This window comes from Prionailurus viverrinus, chromosome B3, assembly GCF_022837055.1.
Source record: "Prionailurus viverrinus isolate Anna chromosome B3, UM_Priviv_1.0, whole genome shotgun sequence".
NCBI lineage: Eukaryota > Metazoa > Chordata > Mammalia > Carnivora > Felidae > Prionailurus > Prionailurus viverrinus.
The window spans coordinates 93,175,736-93,195,686 of NC_062566.1; the positions used below are offsets into that span (position 1 = coordinate 93,175,736).

Consider the following 19,951-nt stretch of genomic DNA (forward strand, 5'->3'; position numbering starts at 1 on the left):
CTACATATAGAAGCCGCTTTATGTAACAAAAAGTTTTCTGAAGTGTAAAAACAACACTGGCATTTCTTCCCAGATTTCAGCATGGGTACTTTTACATAACTGAGGGAAATTAAGCCACATATTTTGAAGATGAACACATTGAGATACATTTTAAAATAGGGCATTTTAAATAGCACACTTTAGAAAGACTTCTATAATCAACTGACCATTCCATTCACATTAAAACACTCATAATTGAAGTATTTTTATTTTATGTACAATGAGTTGGCATTAAGATAGGTTATCTTGGATATCTTCAGTTAAGGTAGTGATCTTGGATGACCCATTCAAGGAAGTTCACTTAATCCAACTGAAAAAAAAAAAAAGGAAATTAATTCAAAATGTTTAAGTATCCTATTTTATTCTCACAAACACCAGCTCATTTTAGAAAAATGAGGTTTAAGCTGGATATGACCCACCCAAACTAGTTACCAAGATCGCAGGATTTACTGAATGCCCACAAGCCGTTCCACAAACCACAATTACATATTTTAGACTGTAAACTTCAGTATTGGTATTCTCACTTCTTCCCTCAGTTTCCCACTAGGAAAATACTAATACATAAAATGATCTTTACCAAAACCTCTCGATGGTTATTAAGTAGGGAACTAATTACACAGCTAACGTTTTGGCACTGTGTGCCAGAAACTACTGTAGGAGGCATTCATACACTCATTTAATCTTAACCTGAGAAACTGAAGACACAAAGTTAGCTTCAAGGTCTGAGACCATTCTCATCAGGGACACACTCACAACCTCCCACTAAGTAAGACATACAAACTTCCACACTGTAACAGCAAGCATATACTTGCTCTTTGGTCAAAATTAAAAGTCTAAGCTTAAGATACTTTGGGCCTGCCAGAGATCACACATTAATGCCAATGACTGTTAACGTATCCCAGAGACAATGAAGTAGTTTTCCCCATGGGAGGGGAGGGGGACACTAGCACGAAGAATCAAGACAGCTCCATATAAACATATACAAATTTTGCAACAACCTTGCCGTTTTTCTCAGGCAGACACTGAACTTCATGACCTTGGACCAATGTCATAGGACTATTAAAAAGCAGCCTTCTGTCTGAATCCTAACAAAATTTATCTGGCCCCAATCCTCAAGCTCATTCCAGTACATGATACTATTCAACATTTCAGGGCAGGAGGCAACACATGCATTTTGCTGGAAAAAAATGTCTGGGTAAGACTAAAGAGATCTAAAACGAAAGAGAACTAAAACCACTTTCAGTGGTTTCTGAAAAAGCAAGTAATTTCATCCACTATAATGCATGGCACCTAAAACTGGCAGACACTGGTCAATCGGAGTCAGCCCATTTATAAAGTCTACGTGGTCCTATCCCATTGACCTAACTACTACAACTATTTTAGCAGGGTCATCCGTCACCAAAAAAAGCCCGGCTCACAGCCAAGACAAAGAGGAAAACGGTGTTGATCGCAAGCTCACTGTAAGGAAATACGTGAACGTTCTCCGCTCACAAAACACGAGTATGGCATCCGCGGCCGCGTACCTTAATGAAGCCTATATCCTTCGCGTATTGACGGAAACACTGGCGGCACATGTTGAGGCCGTATTTCCGGATCAGACCGTGCCGGTTTGAGCAGACGCGGCTGTAAGAAAAGAGATGGCGCTACTGGAGGCCACAAAAATAAAAGGATTCCGTACTCTGGGGCCACCACCCGCACCGCCCGTCTTCCCCGACCCGTCAGAGGCCCGTAATGGCGGCAGGCACAGCTCTAGAGTCGCTCTGCCCTCACGCGCCGCCTGCAGGCTCCTCTACATTAGAGTTCTGGCCGCGTCACATGCCAGCGCAACCCTTCCTAACATCACATTCTGTTTCTCACCAAGAACGAGAACCCTGGCCAAATTTCCTCGGATGGCTCCAGTAGAGCTGCTGGTGACCCATCTTGCTCTCCCGGACGCAACGAGGCAAAAGGAAAGAGCTCGCCAACGCATGCGCTCTTCAAATGTTTGAGACAGTTTACCCAGAATGCAGTGCTGACAAATGACGCGAATGCTATGCGGCCACGCTGTTAACAGAAAGGTCTTGGAAACAATCCAAGCCCGGCACAGCTGATGACGTCACCGCACCGCAACCTCTAGTATCATTTTGCTCTGCCTCCGAGCGCCGGGCGCGGTGGCGCGCGCCTGTAGTCCCAGCTACTCGGGAGGCTGAGGCAGGAGGATCGCTTGAGCCCAGGAGTTCTGGGCTGTAGTGCGCTATGCCGATCGGGTGTCCGCACTAAGTTCGGCATCAATATGGTGACCTCCCGGGAGCGGGGGACCACCAGGTTGCCTAAGGAGGGGTGAACCGGCCCAGGTCGGAAACGGAGCAGGTCAAAACTCCCGTGCTGATCAGTAGTGGGATCGCGCCTGTGAATAGCCACTGCACTCCAGCCTGGGCAACATAGCGAGACCCCGTCTCTTTTGAGGCCCCTAAGGAATGAATTTTAAACTCTTAAAAATATGGACAATTTCATAATCTAAACATCTTTTCACCGCCCGAGCCAGTTACATCTCTAAAATTAAAATTTTACCCTTGGAAACACGATATTTGCCTCAACTCAGCACTGACACCTGCTGGGACAAATTAATAAAATAACTTAAAGTCAGCTGTAATAATTAAGAGTCAACAGTAGGAGTTTCTGTTTTGTTGGACAGAATACGTTTTCAAAGCGATTTGTTATTTTTTAATTGACACACCCTAGTTTTTTAATGGACACATCTACACCAGCTCAGAAAAATGATGAAAGGCTTGGTGTGTTTGATATTTAAATGTAGTTAAATTTAAAGTGAGAAGTAAATGCACAATGTATGTTACTTTGACCAGATGATTTGGTTACAACTACAAAAAAAAAAAAAAATGCCCTCTGAAAATCTGCTGGAAGATGTCTAAATTCCACAGGGACATTTATAATGTCTCTAGATAAAACTTAACTGTATATGGCTCTGAAAGCTTTGATTTATAAAATGTACCACAGGGTGAAATAATCTGACAACATTTTACACATGAACTTTTATACTGAAAGTGAAAAATACAATGCTTCTCCAAGGCATGGTATGTCAAGATTCTGGTAGGGCACCCCTCCCAACCATTAAATTAGGTACTTTGGTACATGATGAAGGAAGAGACAAATCCAAAATTTAAAAACCAGATGTGACTTGATTCCTGCCCTTAAAACTTGCAGATGTAGGGAGGAAAACAGGATGATCTCAAAGAGCCCTTCCTTACATTTTCAGATGGTGTGACTCAGTGACCTGTGTACAACTAAGTAAGCAGAACTTTCTGTATCCAATGGTGGGTATGCTTGTGGTGTACAAGAGGAGCAAAGAAGAGAGAAATTAATTCTAGCTTGAGGTATATTTAAGAGGCCTTTGATGTAAGCCTTGAAGAGTGGGATTTATACAGGCAGCACTAGATGGAAGGGAATGCCTAGTGAGAAGAAGAGTTTGAGCCAAAGAATGGAGTTGGGGAAGGTGAACAACCTTGTGTAACTGGAGTTGAGGATGCACAAAAAACCTAGTGATAGGTAACATAGAAAAGGTATTTTGTCATAAAGCCTGATTGAAAAGGGCCCAATGTCAAACTTCTATGATTTTCCTAGAGTTTATATCAATCACTGATGTGTAGTTTCCAAAATCACGGGCTTCTCGAAAATTAATCAAACATTGCCCCAACTATAGCTTTCCCAGACATTTCCTAGCTGGTCTACATAATTTTTAAATGATTAAAATGCTTCAGAGATCAATTCCATAAATATTCAACACTTTGGTATAGAATCCTTTGGGCCTAAAGAAGTGTGAACTCATTTAAAAGCAAAAAGGAAAGGATAAATAAGCAAGAAACAATTAGTTACACTTGAACAGTCTGCTATACTATCTTGATATTCAAGTAGTTCTTAATGTTGAAGCCGGTGCTCACTGGCCACTCCAAAAATCATAGAGCCCACAAGAATTATGCTAAATCTACCCTGCCTGAGCTCTACAAATGGCATGACAAAGCCTGTATGACAGCACAACAATTTATAACATGGCTTACTGAATATTTTAAGCCCACAATTGAGACCTCTGCTTAGAAAAAAGGATTCCTTTCAAAACATGACTGCTCATTGACAATGCCCCTGTTCATCCAAGAGCTCTGATGGAGATGTACAATGAGATTAATAGTTGTTTTCATGGCTGATAACACAGCATTCATCCTGCAGCCCGTGGATCAAGGAATCATTCCAAATTTCAAGTCATTTTATTTAAGAAATCCATTTTGTAAGGTATGGCTACCATACATAATGATTCCTCTATTGGATCTGGGGAAAGTGAATTGAAACCTCTTGGAAAGATTCGCCATTCTAGATGCCATTAAGAACATTTGTGATTTATGGGAAGAGGTCAAAATACCAACATGAACAGGAGTTTGGAAGAAGTTGATTCCAACCTTCATGGATGATTTTGAGGGTCCAAGACATGAGTGGAGGATGTTACTGCAGATGTGCTTGAAATAACAAGAGAGCTAGAATCAGAAGTGGAGCCTGAATATGGGACTGAATTGCTGCAGTCTCATGAGAAAACTTGAAGAGATGAGGAATTGCTTCTTATAGATGAGCAAAGAAAGTGGTTCCTTAGGATGGAATCTACTCCTATTAGAAATGCTGTGAAGAAACAAAACAAGAGAATATATGGCAAAGGGAGGGGGTAGAGAAGAGAGGGAAATAAACCACAAGAGACTCTTAATGATAGAAAACAAACTATAGATTGATGGAGGGAGGTGGGCGGGAGATGGGCTAGATATGTGTTGGATATTAAGGAGGGCACTTTTGATGAGCACTGGGTGTTGTATGTAAATGATGAGTCACTTAAACCAATATTGCACTATATGTTAAGCAAAATTTAAATTTAAAAAAATTTTTAAACGATACTGTGAAGATTGTGTAAATGACAACAAAGGATTTAGAATGTTATATAACCTAAGTTAATAAAGCAGCAGGAGGGTTTGAGAGGATTGACTCCAGTTTTGGAAGAAGTTCTACCGTGAGTAAGACTCTATCAAACGGTATCACATGCCACAGAGAAATTTTTCATGAAAAAAAGAATCAAATGATGTGGTAGATTTCACTGTGGTCTTATTTTAAAAAATTGCCACAGTCACCCCAACCTTTAGCAGCCACCAACCATCCTGATCAGTCAGCAACCACCAACACTGAGGTAAAAACTTCCAAAAGCAAGTGTCCCTGAGTGGCTCAGTCTGTTAAGTGCCTGACCTTGGCTTGGGTTATGATCTCACAGTTTGTGGGTTTGAGCCCTGCATCAGGCTCTGTGCTGACAACTTGGAGCCTGCTTTGGAGTCTGTGTCTCCTTCTCTCTCTGCCCCTCCCCCAATTGTGCTCTGTCTGTCAAAAATAAATAAATGTAAAAAAAGAAATTTTTTTAAAAAGGAACTTCCAAAAGCAAAAAGATTACAACTCACTGAAAGCTCAGGTGATGGGTAGCAGTTTTTCTTTGCTATAAAGTATTTTTTTAATTATGTACATTTTTTGGACATAATGCCATTGCACACTTAATAGACTACAGGATAGTGTAAACATGACTTTTATATGCACTGGGAAACCAACAAATTCCTTTGACTCTCTTTATTGTGGTATTTGCTTTATGTCAGTGCTCTGGAACTTAACCCTCAATATTAACAAGGAATACCTCTACCTGTTTCCCCACAATCTTCCTACAATGTGTATTAGCAAACTTCTTTATGTTTGTCCTTCTGCTAGCCTAAAAATGGTAAGTATTGCTTCAGTCTGAATTTTGATGAGGCAGAGCATGTTTTCCTATGTTTATAAGCCAGCCATGTGTATTTGGGAATTTCTCCTTTGAGCCCACAGGCCACTTTCTTAAAGTATTGCTGATCTGTAGTTTATATATTAGTAAAGCTTATGCAGAAGAAAATGAGCACTTTGACCTTTGTATTAGTTGCAAAGTTATTTTATATTGACCATAACCCCAGATTCTTAGTAATTACTTTGTTTCTGGTATATCCTTCCATGCAGAACATTTACATTTTATGTATTAAAATTTGTCAACTTGGGGTTATGTGGGTGGCTCAGTCAGTTGAGTGTCTGACTTCGGCTGAGGTCATGATCTCGTGGTTTGTGAAAGCCCACGTCGGGCTCTGTGCTGACAGCTCAGACGTGAAGCCTGTTTCAGATTCTGTGTCTCCCTCTCTCTGCCCCTCTCCCTTTCACGCTCTGTCTCTGTCTCTCAAAAATAAATAAACATTAAAAAAACTGTTTTAATTTGTCATCTTGTTACATTACTTTTTTAGGTAGTGTCAAAATTCTAAAAAACTTCTGTGTTTTCATGTAGCACTTTTACATTTTCAGTGTTTAAGTCTTGGATCCACCTAAAATTTATTATTGCAAGCTTCCTTCCCTTGCAAATGGCTACTTCCTTTCTCCAACACAAACAATGGTAATTGAATGCACATTAGTCTGTGAGCTTGCTCTATTTTAGCACAATGCCAGCTCTCATAAATATTTGTTACATGAATAAGTGAATAGCATATATTCATTTACATATTCATTCTTTCTACAAATATGCACTGAGTACTTACTATATGTGAACACTATGCTAGGTCTTGCATGTAACAGTAATGACTCAGAACCCAAGGAGCTTGTAGTCTAGAGGTGAGGATAGGCATTAAATAAGTAATCATATAGCAATATTTTGGACAAGATAATCTAAGATTCTTCTTGAACTGAACACCCAAAAGTGCTAGATAAAATATCATGTATTCCAAAATGCTGAGTTGAGCTTCCAGGAATCCCAAAGAGCTGGTGCTAAGCAGGAACTGAAAACCACAGAAACTGCCCTGGGGAGATTTGTCCAGCTAAGTAATAGGGACTAGATTCCAAAGGGAACAAGAAACAAGCCTTTGCAGAACTGTACTTAATTAAATTGCAAAGAGTGGAAATCCATGAAGGTTTGCGGGGAGAATTAAGTACAGGATAGGCGACAAGTCCTAGCACTAACACTCTAGAGGTAGTGAGCAAATCCCTTTACTCTTTTCAGCCTCTATTCCTTTTATGTAAAATAAGAGAATTGAATTAGAATATGTGTAAAGTATGTCTCAGCTGTAAAAGTTTAGGATTCTGTGATAGGAGACCCCCTAAAATAATTTAATTTGGCAGTAGTGTAGATGGTGGATTATTTCATTAGCCTTTCAACTGATCCCTGCCTCTAGGCTTGCTCTACCTCCTAAGTAATCTCTTTAGTGACCACAGTAACCTTTTCTAAACGGTGTGAATTTTATCCCCTGTTGAAAATGTTCAAGTTTCCCAGAACCTTCAGGCTAAAGTTCAAAGGCCTTGGTTTAGCAAACAAATTCTTTTCATCATTTGGCTACTTTATACTCCTCTAATGTCTTACATGTATCCAATTGTGGTACAATTGTTGGTTTGCTTGTCTCTCCTAAACACTGTAAAATCATCTCTGCCTTCTAAACATCTAACATAGGTACTGGCATACAGCAAGAACACCATAAATATTAAATAAAGGAATACATTTTGAAGACAGAAGACCTGGTAAGTTTAGGAATATCTCTGGAGGGAAGTAATGCAGCTTTCAACTGACATGGTACCACTAACAAGGGAAAAATGGATAGTAATTAGGAAATCATAGTGGAAACACAACTTATAAGATGTAATTACAGAGCATCAACAGGGACAAGGTAGCACTATACAGGTCTAATGCTTAAGTGTATATTTGTTAACTATTTAGCTTTATTTAATTTAGTTGAAGTTTATGGTTAAAAAACCAACTCGAAGATCTGGTCCCAATGTGCCAGGACAGCCAAGTCTACACTGTCCACAGATGGTGACCTCACTGTTTAATAGTATGATACGACTATGATTTACCAGTTTGAACCTAAATGAGCCATAAACCTAAGGGAGTAAAGTTTACTACGGGTACAAATGAAGGGGAAAGTCTGAGATTCAATTAATTAACTGTTGAATGCTTGTTATGCACTGGAAACTCAGTGAAATAAAAGAAATGAAACGTAAGTTTAAGTGCAATTGAATTTTCAGACTCCAAAAAAGGAGAGCAAGATGTTAGAGACAGCCAGTGGAAACTGAACAGGGTTTTGAAAGATTAATAGGGTTAATTAGTATGAACAAAACAAAAAGGAGAGAATGAGTGTAGTATGTAGGCCAGGCAGAAAAGGAATCAATTTCACAGAAGAAAATCGATCTAGATGTTATTTCTCTGATTCCTTTTGTCAAAAACTGTAGCCCACTTTAAAATGCCTTGTATTTCCATGTTCAGTCAGTCTGCAATTCAAACTAGCTTGAGCTAATTAAAGGTAGAGGAGGTCAACAGGCAGATTCTATTTGTATGGTGGTAAAGACAGAAGTGTGGATGGGTAATCAAAGAATCTTTTCTATTTTTTTTTAAGACTTTAAGTAATCTCTACACCCAACATAGAGTTCAAACTTACAACGCTGAGATCAAGAGTCACTCGCTCCACGAACTGAGCCGGCCAGGCACCCCTAAAGAATATTTTGCTTGGTAAACAGTCCAAAAAGACCAAAATAAACACCAGATCCAAGTATTTCAGCTATTAAAAATGAGGGAACTAAGGTGAAGATGTTGGGGGGAGGTGGAGGTGGGAGTTAAGATCCCAAAAACTGATATATGTTTATTTTACTTTCAAGCCACTATTATTTTATGTAATCTTATTTAATAAGATAATCTTATTTAAATATTTAGGGAAGCACACGCCATATTTGAGAATCTGGCAATTAGGAAGATACGTTTTTGGCAATACAAACCATTGTCCTATTCTGAAATCACCTTGGAACTGTTAAGTAACTTTCATATATTTAGATTATTTAACATTTACTGAATTCACTGAATCCGTGTTTCAACAACCCAGGTAACACCAAATAGAGGGTTGAGGCTTTGTTGTTGTAGTCTTGTTTTTTGTACATTTCTATTCTAATCAAAATTACATTGGTTTATACATGTAAGATTTCCCCACCTCCCAACTGTTCTTGGAAGTTGAGTATATTTATCGTATGTGTAATGCTTTAGGCTGGCATTTTATTATTTTCTTCTATATTATTATTCACTCAAAGAACAAAAGTGGGTAATTCTTGAAGTCTGTCTTTGAAAACTCTAAGGTGTGTTTGGCTTATTGTATGTTTTCACTGGCCACATGATTAACTGTTGCTAAATGAGGAGCCGTGTTTTCATGCTCTCCATTCAAAAATACTAAATAGAAAAAAAAAAGAAACGTAATGTTTTATTCATTACTAATTTTTAGGAACCAGTTACGTTTTTCAGAATGAGAATCAACAGATAACACTTCAGGTTCAACACCTTGTAAACAGGGACTCACACCCAATTAAGGATAAATCATTATATTGTCATAATTGAATTGAAAAATCGGTATTTCTGTAAGCCATTTCACATTTACAAAAGTACCGCTCAAACAAAATGAAATGTTTGATAAAAGCCTGGGATTAGGATGAGGCGAGAGAGGCGTCGAGGGCACAAAATTTAAGGAGAAAGGACTGTGCTCTCAGGGAAGCACACGCCATTTTTGAGAGCGCCTCCTTAAATAAGATGTGCGCCCCGGGCGCCTCCCTCCACCAAGAAATGTAGAGCCGGAGGTGCTTATAGGGTCTGGATAGTCTCTCCCAGTGTCAGATGTTAAACCAGTCACTCTATCCAACCTAATAGCGGTTTCAAAGCGGGAACCTGTTCAACAGAAATTGCCAAGTCAAATATTGTCCTATCAAATTCCGTTCTGACGTGGCAGGTGTTGCCTCCGGGGGGGGGGGGGGGAGCCACCCAAACCAAAACAAACACCAGCCCATCAGCACCGGGACATGCTGGCCCCGGCTGGCATTGGGCAACTCCCCAGTTCCGAAGCTATATAAGTAAGCGGACTTTCCCTTTAACACAGGAATACCGGTTTAGCGACCCAACAGGTGCAGGAAACGCGTTAAGTTGAACCGCGGAAAACAGAGCTCCGCCCCCAACAATAACCACCTGTGCCTCCAGCCGCAAGCGTTCCCGGGAAAGGACGTTGCGGCCTCGCCAGTCGCCGGCTCGGGAGATGCGAGCCAAGTCCTCAAGGGGCCGGTATCCGCGCTCCACCGACCCGCAACCACAGTGAGGACTCGGCCCTGCAAGTGAAAGGGGAGGCCGTCCTCCCCGCAGACCCATAGAGCCACTGTACTGAGAAAACCCGAGCTGTTGGCACTCCGAGCAGGCAGGCATATCCGGGGACAGCCCGCATGCTCGAGGACCCCGGCGGCGGCGCTGCGCGGCGGGAAGGGGGCACTTTCAAAGCCGAGTTGTGGAGCTCTTGCCGCGGCTGGCTCAAAATGAAGCTGCACTGCGAGGTCGAGGTAGTCAGTCGGCACTTGCCGGCTTTGGGAATGAGGAACCGGGGCAAGGGCATCCGGGCAGTGTTGAGCCTCTGTCAGCAGACGCCCGGGAGTCGGCCGCGGCCTCGGGCTGGAGGCGAGCGAGGCGGCCCGCTCCCTACCTGCCTGGTCATCTGCACCCTGAGGGACAAGCGCGGGACCCGCTATGAGGTGCGTGGACCGAACAGACCCTGCCTCGGGAGTCAGCCCCGAGCTCTTCCCCTTCGAGCCTCGCGCGTTCCAGAGGCTGGAGCCTGTCTGTGGGGTACCAGCGCCCCATCACCACCCCCAGTCCTGGGCGTCTCCCTGTGGACCCAAAAGAGGAAAGCTTTTGAGAGCGCATCTTCTCCTTATTTTTCTTTCCCGTTCCTTTGGTTTCAAATTGACAGCGTTTCTGTTTAGCAGTAGGTGGCATCCCTGCTGTCTTAAAGCCTCTGGAAATTTGGCCTGCATGAAACTAAACTTTAAATGGAATAGCAATCCACTTTGGGGGAACAGTAAAATAATTGCACTTTTGTTCAATAAATTATTTTCTCCCATGGTATATTCGCTAGCTTTTTTTTTTTTTTTTTTTTAAGGCTTTAAGTGATGAAGGATAGTATCCAGGATCGCTGGACCAGATTAGTACAGTAGTAAAGCAGTAGTGCTTTGGGTTGCATCTTGATATTTATACTAATGTTATTGCTCACTGCATCTTTCTTTTCCTTTCCTTTTCCTTCCTTCCTTCAAATGTTTTATTTCCTAAGACTTGATTTTCTAAGACCAGGGCTTTTTCTCATCTGTCTAGCAGTAGTAAACTCTAGAAGCTGTTGAAAGTTGAAATAGAATTTCCAAAGCACAGGTCTTATAAAATCCTTTTTCCCTCATTTCACCAGGTACTATGTTATTTTGTCAGAATGACTGGAATACCCTTGTGTCTACTGTAAATAAAGTCGAGGGGGCAACTCATCTCCCACCCTTGTATCTGACTCTTCACTGGGCTTTATACAGTTTCTAGGATTATTTCCCTTAGTGTTGTATTCCACAGTGTATACTCAAAGGTTGAGGAAAGGGGGCATTACCATCTCATTCAGAGACACTTAACATTTGATATAAGCAGTTGAAAGTGTAATTTCCCCACTTCGTGGAATCAACTCCTATAAAATTTTCAACTTGAAAGGACTTTAGCAATCACCCAACATTCTAATTCTATAGGTTAGAAAACTGTAAGGTGACAAACAAGCTCATAGCAAGAATTGGGTCTCCCTTTTTTTTTCTTCCATTGTCTTCCCCAAACCCTCTTTCATGGTCAGTTCAGGTTCTATTTTAAGTCTGTAATGATCGCCCTTAAAACTTCTGCATTAATAATTGCAGGTGGTAACCCTAATCAGAATTTTATTGTGAATAGTGAGTTGAAGACTTGATTTGGTCACTGTCCTTCCAACACTAGAAAGGGAATAGAAACCAGTGCTTACATTACAAGGTGGACTATGTAAGTGCTATAATAAAGGTAGAAGTAGAGCAGAATCAAAAAACAAATGAATTCTGATTATAGGGGCTTGAGAAAGTTTTGTAGAAGAGGTGGTGCCACAGGGTTTGGGACATAGTAGGTGCCCAATAAACATTTCTTGGATGAATTAAAGTGGTGTTGGTCCTGGGCCTCGAAGACTAGGTATTAGTGCTAACTGTGGGAAGTACCTTGGGGATCTTTCTTATACCAACTTTTCTGCCCCATGATTCAGCTGCTGCCTATCTCACTGTGATTTGCCAATCTGTATCTTTAGCTAGTCCTCTCCCTTAACTTGCAACTTGAATCTTAGCTGGAAATCTTCACTTGGATGTGTTGTAGCATTTCAAACTCAAAATATCTAAAAGTTAATTTTCTTTGCCACCCCGAAACCTACTTTTCTGATCATGTTCTGCAACTCATTAAATATTCTGCTCTATCCAGAAACCTTAAGGTTTATGTTCTGCAACTCATTAAATATTCTGCTCTATCCAGAAACCTTAAGGTTTTTGCATTCCCATGTAATATATTTTTGAATCCTTAAAATTCTACCTCCTAGGACCCTTTCAGATTTTCATACCTCCTTCCATCCCAGCTGCAGTCTAAACCACCAGAATCCCTTGTCTGGCTAGTCTCTTAAAAGATGCATCCCCACATGTAATATATTATTGAATCCTTACAATTCTACTTCCTAGGATCCTTTCAGATTTTCATACCTCCATCCATCCCAGCTGCAGTAGAAACCACCAGAATCCCTTGTCTGGCTAGGTCTCTTAAAAGATATCCCTATGTCTCTACCAACCTCATCCCATTCTCCCCTCTCCCAAAGTTCATTCTTAAACTGTGGTTAAAGGGAACTTCCTAAATCCCAGATCTAGGATGCCTGGGTGGCCCAGTAGGTTAAGCATCCAACTCTTGATTTTGGCTCAGAGTATGATCTCATGGTTTGTGAGACCAACCCCCACCAAGCTGATAGCACAGAGCCAGCTTGGGATTTCCCCCCACCCCTCTCTCTCAAAGTAAATAAAGATTTTTTTTTTTTTTTTATGTAGGTGTAACTATGTTCCCAGCTTCAAGTCACTCAGTAGATATCATTTTCAGACTAAAATCCAAAATTCTTGACATGGTCTGCAAAATCTTTCACCATGCAATCCCTGTTTGCCTTTCCTGACTCACCTGCCTCTTTTTCCTGGATCCTTCAGCCATACTTCTTTCACCTCCTTGGAGCTGCCAAGCCCTCTTGCCTTGAAGGCTTTGCACACATTTTTCCTTATTGGTATGCTACTCTCTCTCTCTTCTCCCACTATCTTCATTTGCCCGACATCTCCTAATCCTTCAGTTCTCATCTTTAAGGTCACTTTCATATTCCTTTGGTACATAAGATCTTAGAGCAGTCTATACTTCCTTTATCTTTTTTTTTTTTTTTAAATATTAAAAAAAAGTTTTTTTTTTCAACATTTATTTATTTTTGGGACAGAGAGAGACAGAGCATGAATGGGGTAGGGGCAGAGAGAGAGGGAGACACAGAATCGGAAACAGGCTCCAGGCTCTGAGCCATCAGCCCAGAGCCTGACACGGGGCTCGAACTCACGGACCGCGAGATCATGACCTGGCTGAAGTCGGACGCTTAACCGACTGCGCCACCCAGGCGCCCCTATACTTCCCTTATCTTAATATTTGTTATGCTTGTAACTACCTACTTAATAATTGTCTCTCATTAGACTGACAACTTTATAAACATAATTACTATGTTGGTCTTATTCAAAACTATTGTTTCAAGCCTCCTATCATAGTACATGGTACAGAGTGGCTTCTCAATACATTATTGTTGAAGTCTAAAACAGAAACATCAGTCATTAAAAATTTTTGAGCACCTATTATGTGTCAGTCACTGTTGTAGCTCCGTGGATACAATAGTGAACAAAGGAGACATGATTCCTGCTTTCATGGCGTTTATAGTCTTGTGGGAGGTGTGTCCACCTAAGACTAATGGACTGAAGTTAAGAAGGCAAGTAACTACTATTGACAACTTCTACAGCCACATAGTTAGAATGGGAGAAGAGGAGTATTCTCCCAAATGGGAGTCACAGGAAAGAGTTACTGGACTGATCTAACAGCAATATCTACCAGAAGCTGGATAAGAAATGTAGCTACCCAAATGCTAAAAAAGCCCACAAATAAAAACTAAAACTTAAAACAACAAAACATGCAGACTTAAGGAGTAAAAGCCTGGGAAAGTGACTGGCATATTCTAATTGTAATAAATATTACTGAATAACAATACCAGATTTTGTCCTTTTTTCTCTTTGGTTTTAAGCAGCTAAAGGAGAACATTGAGCAATTCTTCACCAAATTTATGGATGAGGGGAAAGCTACTGTTCGGTTAAAGGAGCCTCCTGTGGATATCTGTTTAAGTAAGGTATGGTATTACAAACACGATTAAAGGGGCAACTGGGCAGCTCAGTTAAGCATCTGACTCTTGATTTCGGTTCAGTCTTGATCTCATGGTTTGTGAGTTTGAGCCCCTGATTGGGCTCTGTGCTGAAAGTGAAGAGGCTACTTGGGATTCTGTCTCCCTCTCTCTCTGTCCCTCCCCTAATTGCTCTCTATCTCTCTCTAAATAAATAAATGTAAATATGTATAAATAATAAATGAAAATAAACTTAAAAGATTGTTTAAAAAACATAGCAATTAGGTTGGTTGGCTGTATTTCCTTTTTTTTTTTTTTTTTTTTTTTTTTTTTTTTTTTTATTTTTGGGACAGAGAGAGATAGAGCATGAACGGGGGAGGGGCAGAGAGAGAGGGAGACAAGAATCGGAAACAGGCTCCAGGCTCCGAGCCATCAGCCCAGAGCCTGACGCGGGGCTCGAACTCACGGACCGCGAGATCGTGACCTGGCTGAAGTCGGACGCTTAACCGACTGCGCCACCCAGGCGCCCCTGTATTTCCTTTAAAGAAGAGACTATTTGAGGATCCTTAATATCCCAGACAACTGAATAGGGATGTACACTTGGCAGGTGTGTTTGAAGAAGCCGTGGCAGGTCTGTGGTGGAATTCAAAAACTCACCAGACACATACACAGTTTCTCTGGTATGCTGGCATGGCTCTAACAGTGTAGAGTCAGCCTGCTAAGGCGACAGGATTAGGAGGAAGGAAAATGGCTTACTTCCGTGCTCCAGATGGACCCTTAGGGTGTTCCTAGAATAGAATTCTATAAAGCCAGTGGCACACGGCTACATTTGCCAGCAAAGTCACCCATTACAGATCAAATTTGGTGTAAAAAAAAAAAAAATGCAATTAGAACCATTTGAGGGGTATTTTTTTTTTAATGTTTATTTATTTTGAGAGAGACAAACAATCTGAAGCAGGCTCTTTGCTGTCAGTGCAGAGCATGAGGTGGGGCTCGAACTCAAAACCATGAGACTGTGACCTGAGCCAGTCAGACGCACAACTGACTAAGCCATTCAGGCCCCTCCATTCTGGGGGTATTTTATTATAATTTTTAAAAATACTTAAACCATTAAAATAAAACTTTACTGTGCCCTATCCCCTTTTCCTCTCCCCACCCCCTCACAGAGAGTAGAAGCAATGTCTTATTCAGCCTTTCATTATCCTTAATCCAAAGCAAAGTGGTTTGTAAACAATAGAGTTTAATGACTATTTAAGGTATTTGTATTGAATGGAAACATTTTGTTCTACTTCCTCCTGTTCTTATAGTTTTTCATTTTCTCTTGATATTCAGCTTCTCCTACTAACTTTTCCTTCTACCTAAAAAAAGCTGAGGTCTAACCAATCAAAATAGAATAGACGAATTTCCCAAAGACAAGGTTAAATCCATTGCCTCCATATACTGTCTTTTGACCTTTGTTTTCAGTGGTTTATCAAAACTGTCTCAGAGATCACTGGTCTCCTTCCTTTTTTTCAATCACATTGCCATTATTTTGAGGTCTGTAGATTTCGACACTGATGACCACTCCCTTAATAAAACTTTCCTTTCTTGGCATCTGGCAGGACACCATCCTGGTTTACTCTTGGTTTTCTTAGCCACTCCTTTGTCTCCTATCTCTAGCATCTTTTTTTTCTATCCCCAATTAAAGGCTTTATTCTAATCTTCTGCCTATTCTTTACCATACCTGCTTTCCATTCTCGTAACTCAGTCTTTATTTATATAAACTCCCAAATCTTTAAGCTGGTACCCTGTACCAGACCTACTTGACCCAGGTCTCCAGACTTCACTCACACTACTTCACTGTGTATATTGCTGCTGAAATAATATTTAGCTTTTCTCATGTAATTCTCCTGTTCCAAGTTCTTAAAAGATTTCCACAGCCTGATCATTCCATCCTCCTCATCATGGTATCAGGTTCATCTATACCATCTCCACACTGCATTTCTAGTCTTTTACACCTCTACAAAGCTCCCACATTCCAACTAAATAGGATCACGTACTATTCCTCAAACTTGCTGCAAGTTACCAGTCCTTCACATGTAAACTTTAGGAAACTTCTGAAATGTCCTGCAAGCATTAGATATTTCTGTTGAGAACTTAGTTCCCATACCACTTTAATAGTGATTTTTCTGTCCAGATGGAAGCAATCTGTCTTGCTCTTGATGTTTTCCAGCACTTCTTACAGTGCCATTTGGCCCTGCTTTTGAGAGGACCATTGCTTTTCATAATTCCAAGTCTTTGTGAATGGCAGCCTTGGGTATTTTGCAGTGCACAGCACCATCTCAATCTATGTCAGAGGCACTGGAGATTTGCCTCAGTTCATGATAAACCCAAGTCTTAAGTGGAATCTTTTCATGTATTCTTGTCTTATTTTATACTCTTTTGATTCCCCTTTGAATGGTTTAAATTTAGAGTATGTCTCTCAACATATTTTTTCAAAAACTTTCAGATTTTTTTGTGTCTATATTGAAATTTATCAAAATAGTAAAAAATTTATTTTTACAGCCATTTTCAAGAAATGAGTTCATCATTTGCATGTATAACTTTATAGAATTTGTTATAGGGTAAATTAGCATGCATGTATTATCTAAAATGGAATTTATAATTGTACAACTTATTTTTATTTATTCAGGCCAATTCAAGCAGCTTAAAGAGTTTCCTGTCAGCTGTGAGACTCGCTCACAGAGGTTGTAATATTGAGGTACCACTTTCAACCTTCACACCAGTGAAGACTTCAGAATTTGAAAAATTTAAAACTAAAATGGTTATCACATCCAAAAAGGACTATCCTCTAAGCAAGAACTTCCCATATTCTCTGGAACATCTTCAGACTTCTTACTGTGGGCTTGTCCGAGTTGATATGCGTATGCTTTGCTTAAAAAACCTTAGGAAATTAGACTTGAGTCACAACCATATAAAAAAGCTTCCAGCTACAATTGGAGACCTCATCCATCTTCAAGAACTTAACTTGAGTGACAATCACTTGGAATCATTTAGTGTAGCTTTGTGTCAGTCTACACTCCAGAAGTCACTTCGGAGTTTGGATCTCAGCAAGAACAAAATTAAGGCGCTCCCTGTGCAGTTTTGTCAGCTCCGAGAACTTACAGATTTAAAACTTGATGATAATGAATTGATTCGATTTCCTTTCAAGATGGGACAATTGACAAACCTGCGTTTTTTGTCAGCCGCTCGAAATAAGCTTCCATTTTTGCCTAGTGAATTTCAAAATTTATCCCTTGAGTACTTGGATCTTTTTGGAAATACTTTTGAACAACCAAAAGCCCTTCCAGTTATAATGCTGCAAACGCCATTAACTTTATTGGAATCCTCTGCACGAGCCATGTTATATAATAGGTAAGACTTTTTAATAGTCATAAAATGCAGTACCTCTGATAAGAGTCTGGTATTCTCATCATCCTCATTGTAATAGTCCTAGGCTTTAACATAGTTTACAGTGCTGTGCACAGTTTGACATCTTGCTCCAGTGGCCTTCTTGCTGCTCCTTGCCTCTACTTGGAATGCCTTTCTTCCAGAAAGTTCCATAGCTCAATTTCTCACTTCATTTAGTTCTTTTCCCAAGTGACACCCAGAAAGGCCTTTCCTCACCGCCCTATCTAAAGTTTTATCTCCACCCCCTTTCATTGCTTGACTTTTTGGTTATAGGATTTATTATCTGGCATTAATTTTTTTTTTAATGTTTATTTATTTTTGAGACAGACAGAGTGTGACTGGAGGAGGGGCAGAGAGAGAAGGAGACACAGGATCTGAAACAGGCTGGAGGCTCTTGAGTTGTCAGCACAGACAGAGCCTGACATGGGGCTCGAACCCATGAACCGTGAGATCATGACCTGAGCCAAAGTCGAGCACTTAACCGACTGAGCCACCCAGGCGCCCCTTTACTTCTTTCTATCTATCCCGTCACTTGTATTTATCAAGTGTTTTCAGCCCAGTTGTTATAAAAAGGATACAGACCCAAAGCTATGAGAATAATGCCTATTATCTAGCCTTTGGTAACTTGTCTTCACTACTGGTTACAAACATAAACTTACGGTCTATTAGAAAAATATGTGGGAATTTATGTTAGATAGAAAATACAGTTCTTAACAGTATTACACTATTACCTCTTTCCTTAGGGTATAACTAGTAGCTTGAAACAGGTTAATATACACATGTGGTAGACACTTCTTAGTTTTTTAAAAAATTGTTATTTATAGAAGGAACAAACTGGTACATGTGAAAAAAAATGAATTGCCAACAAGACCAGTCCCAAATCCCTATGAAATGCAAACTTTTTTATTTGATATGTATCTTTTCAGACTTTTCCTGATAGGGTTTTGAACTCCAGTTTAAATTATAGAGTAGGTTTTATTTATTTGTTGAAAAAATATGAACACCTATTATGTGCCAGCCTAGGCTAGGGACTAGAGAACAAAGAAAAGACTGGAAGACAGACAAAGTGACTTGGGGCATGGTTGAGTCAGGAGTTGGGCAATGGGCAGGCAAAACACTGTCTCGGAGATGAGGGTAAAAGGGTTTGACTTTTTCGGGTTTTTGAGTTTGACTTGATTTTAATAGCAAGTAAGTGATTTAAGCAAGGTGAGGTCAGCACTTGCTCAACCAGTAAAGTAAAAATACCTGAAACAATATATGTTTTAAATCTGTTTCACAGTTTAAAATTCCCTTTTAAACAGTTGATGCCTAGGAGAGTATATGGATTTATTTAAATAAATGTTTCTTCACAGATAGAACTCAGTAATTCTCCCATTGCCATTGAGAATTGTATACTAGAGCTGTAGCTTTAAATGATCATGTTATACTGATAATACAATGTAGATTTCTTCATACTATTCCATGGGTTATGGTATTAGGTGACAGTGCTAAAAGATACTTTATGGAGTAGTATAGATACTCTTAGGTTTATAATATGCCATATGGTGTTTTCCCCATTCTTAACAGTTTGGAAGAAAGAACAATATACTGAGTCACTTAATAGAGTAATCTTATTTTTCCATGGTTATAATTCAGTATCCTGTAATTCATGACCCAATGCATGAAGTTCTGAATCTAGTAACATGCTAAATATTTTTTCAACTTTTTTTTTTTTCTAATAGGATTCCATATGGCTCTCATAGCATTCCTTTTCATCTTTGCCAAGATTTGGATACTGCTAAAACCTGTGTCTGTGGAAGATTCTGTCTAAGCTGTTTTATTCAGGGAACTACTACCATGAATCTACACTCTGTTGCTCACACTGTGGTCTTAGTGGATAATATGGGTGGTACTGAAGCACCTATTATCTCTTACTTCTGTTCTCTAGCCTGTTACGTAAATTCCTGTGATATGTTAAAGTAACTGGTGATAACACAAAAACAAATTCCATTTAGTTACAGATTACCTTGGGATTCATTTATGGTTTAATAGTATCAAATTAGAGAAAGGGAAGCTTTTTGTATACTTGAGGGCAGGAATGTGTTACTCTAACATTTTCAATTATTTGACTGTAAAACCTTAATTTCATTAAAACCTATAATTTTACTGTGAAA

At 40.0% G+C, this 19,951-nt stretch overlaps 2 protein-coding genes across 3 annotated transcripts; one reads left to right on the plus strand and one right to left on the minus strand.

The window, feature by feature from the left end:
- Positions 1–269: 269 nt before the first annotated feature.
- On the minus strand, positions 270–2,056 carry RPS29 (ribosomal protein S29). The gene is made up of 3 exons (XM_047863951.1): positions 1,897–2,056; positions 1,563–1,662; positions 270–349 (listed from the first exon to the last, which is right to left on the minus strand). The coding sequence occupies exons 1-3, from the start codon at positions 1,956–1,958 to the stop codon at positions 341–343; spliced, it is 171 nt and encodes a 56-aa protein (XP_047719907.1). The 5' UTR covers positions 1,959–2,056; the 3' UTR covers positions 270–340.
- A 7,983-nt stretch (positions 2,057–10,039) lies between these two features.
- Positions 10,040–19,951, plus strand: LRR1 (leucine rich repeat protein 1). 2 transcript variants are annotated; one of them, XM_047863947.1, is made up of 4 exons: positions 10,041–10,644; positions 14,280–14,378; positions 17,041–17,762; positions 19,520–19,951. In XM_047863947.1, exons 1-4 carry the CDS (start codon positions 10,342–10,344, stop codon positions 19,758–19,760), a joined length of 1,365 nt encoding a protein of 454 aa, XP_047719903.1. In that variant the 5' UTR covers positions 10,041–10,341; the 3' UTR covers positions 19,761–19,951. The 2 variants fall into 2 exon arrangements, with proteins under 2 accessions (XP_047719904.1, XP_047719903.1); XM_047863948.1 differs by lacking the exon at positions 14,280–14,378 and having other exon boundaries at positions 10,040–10,644.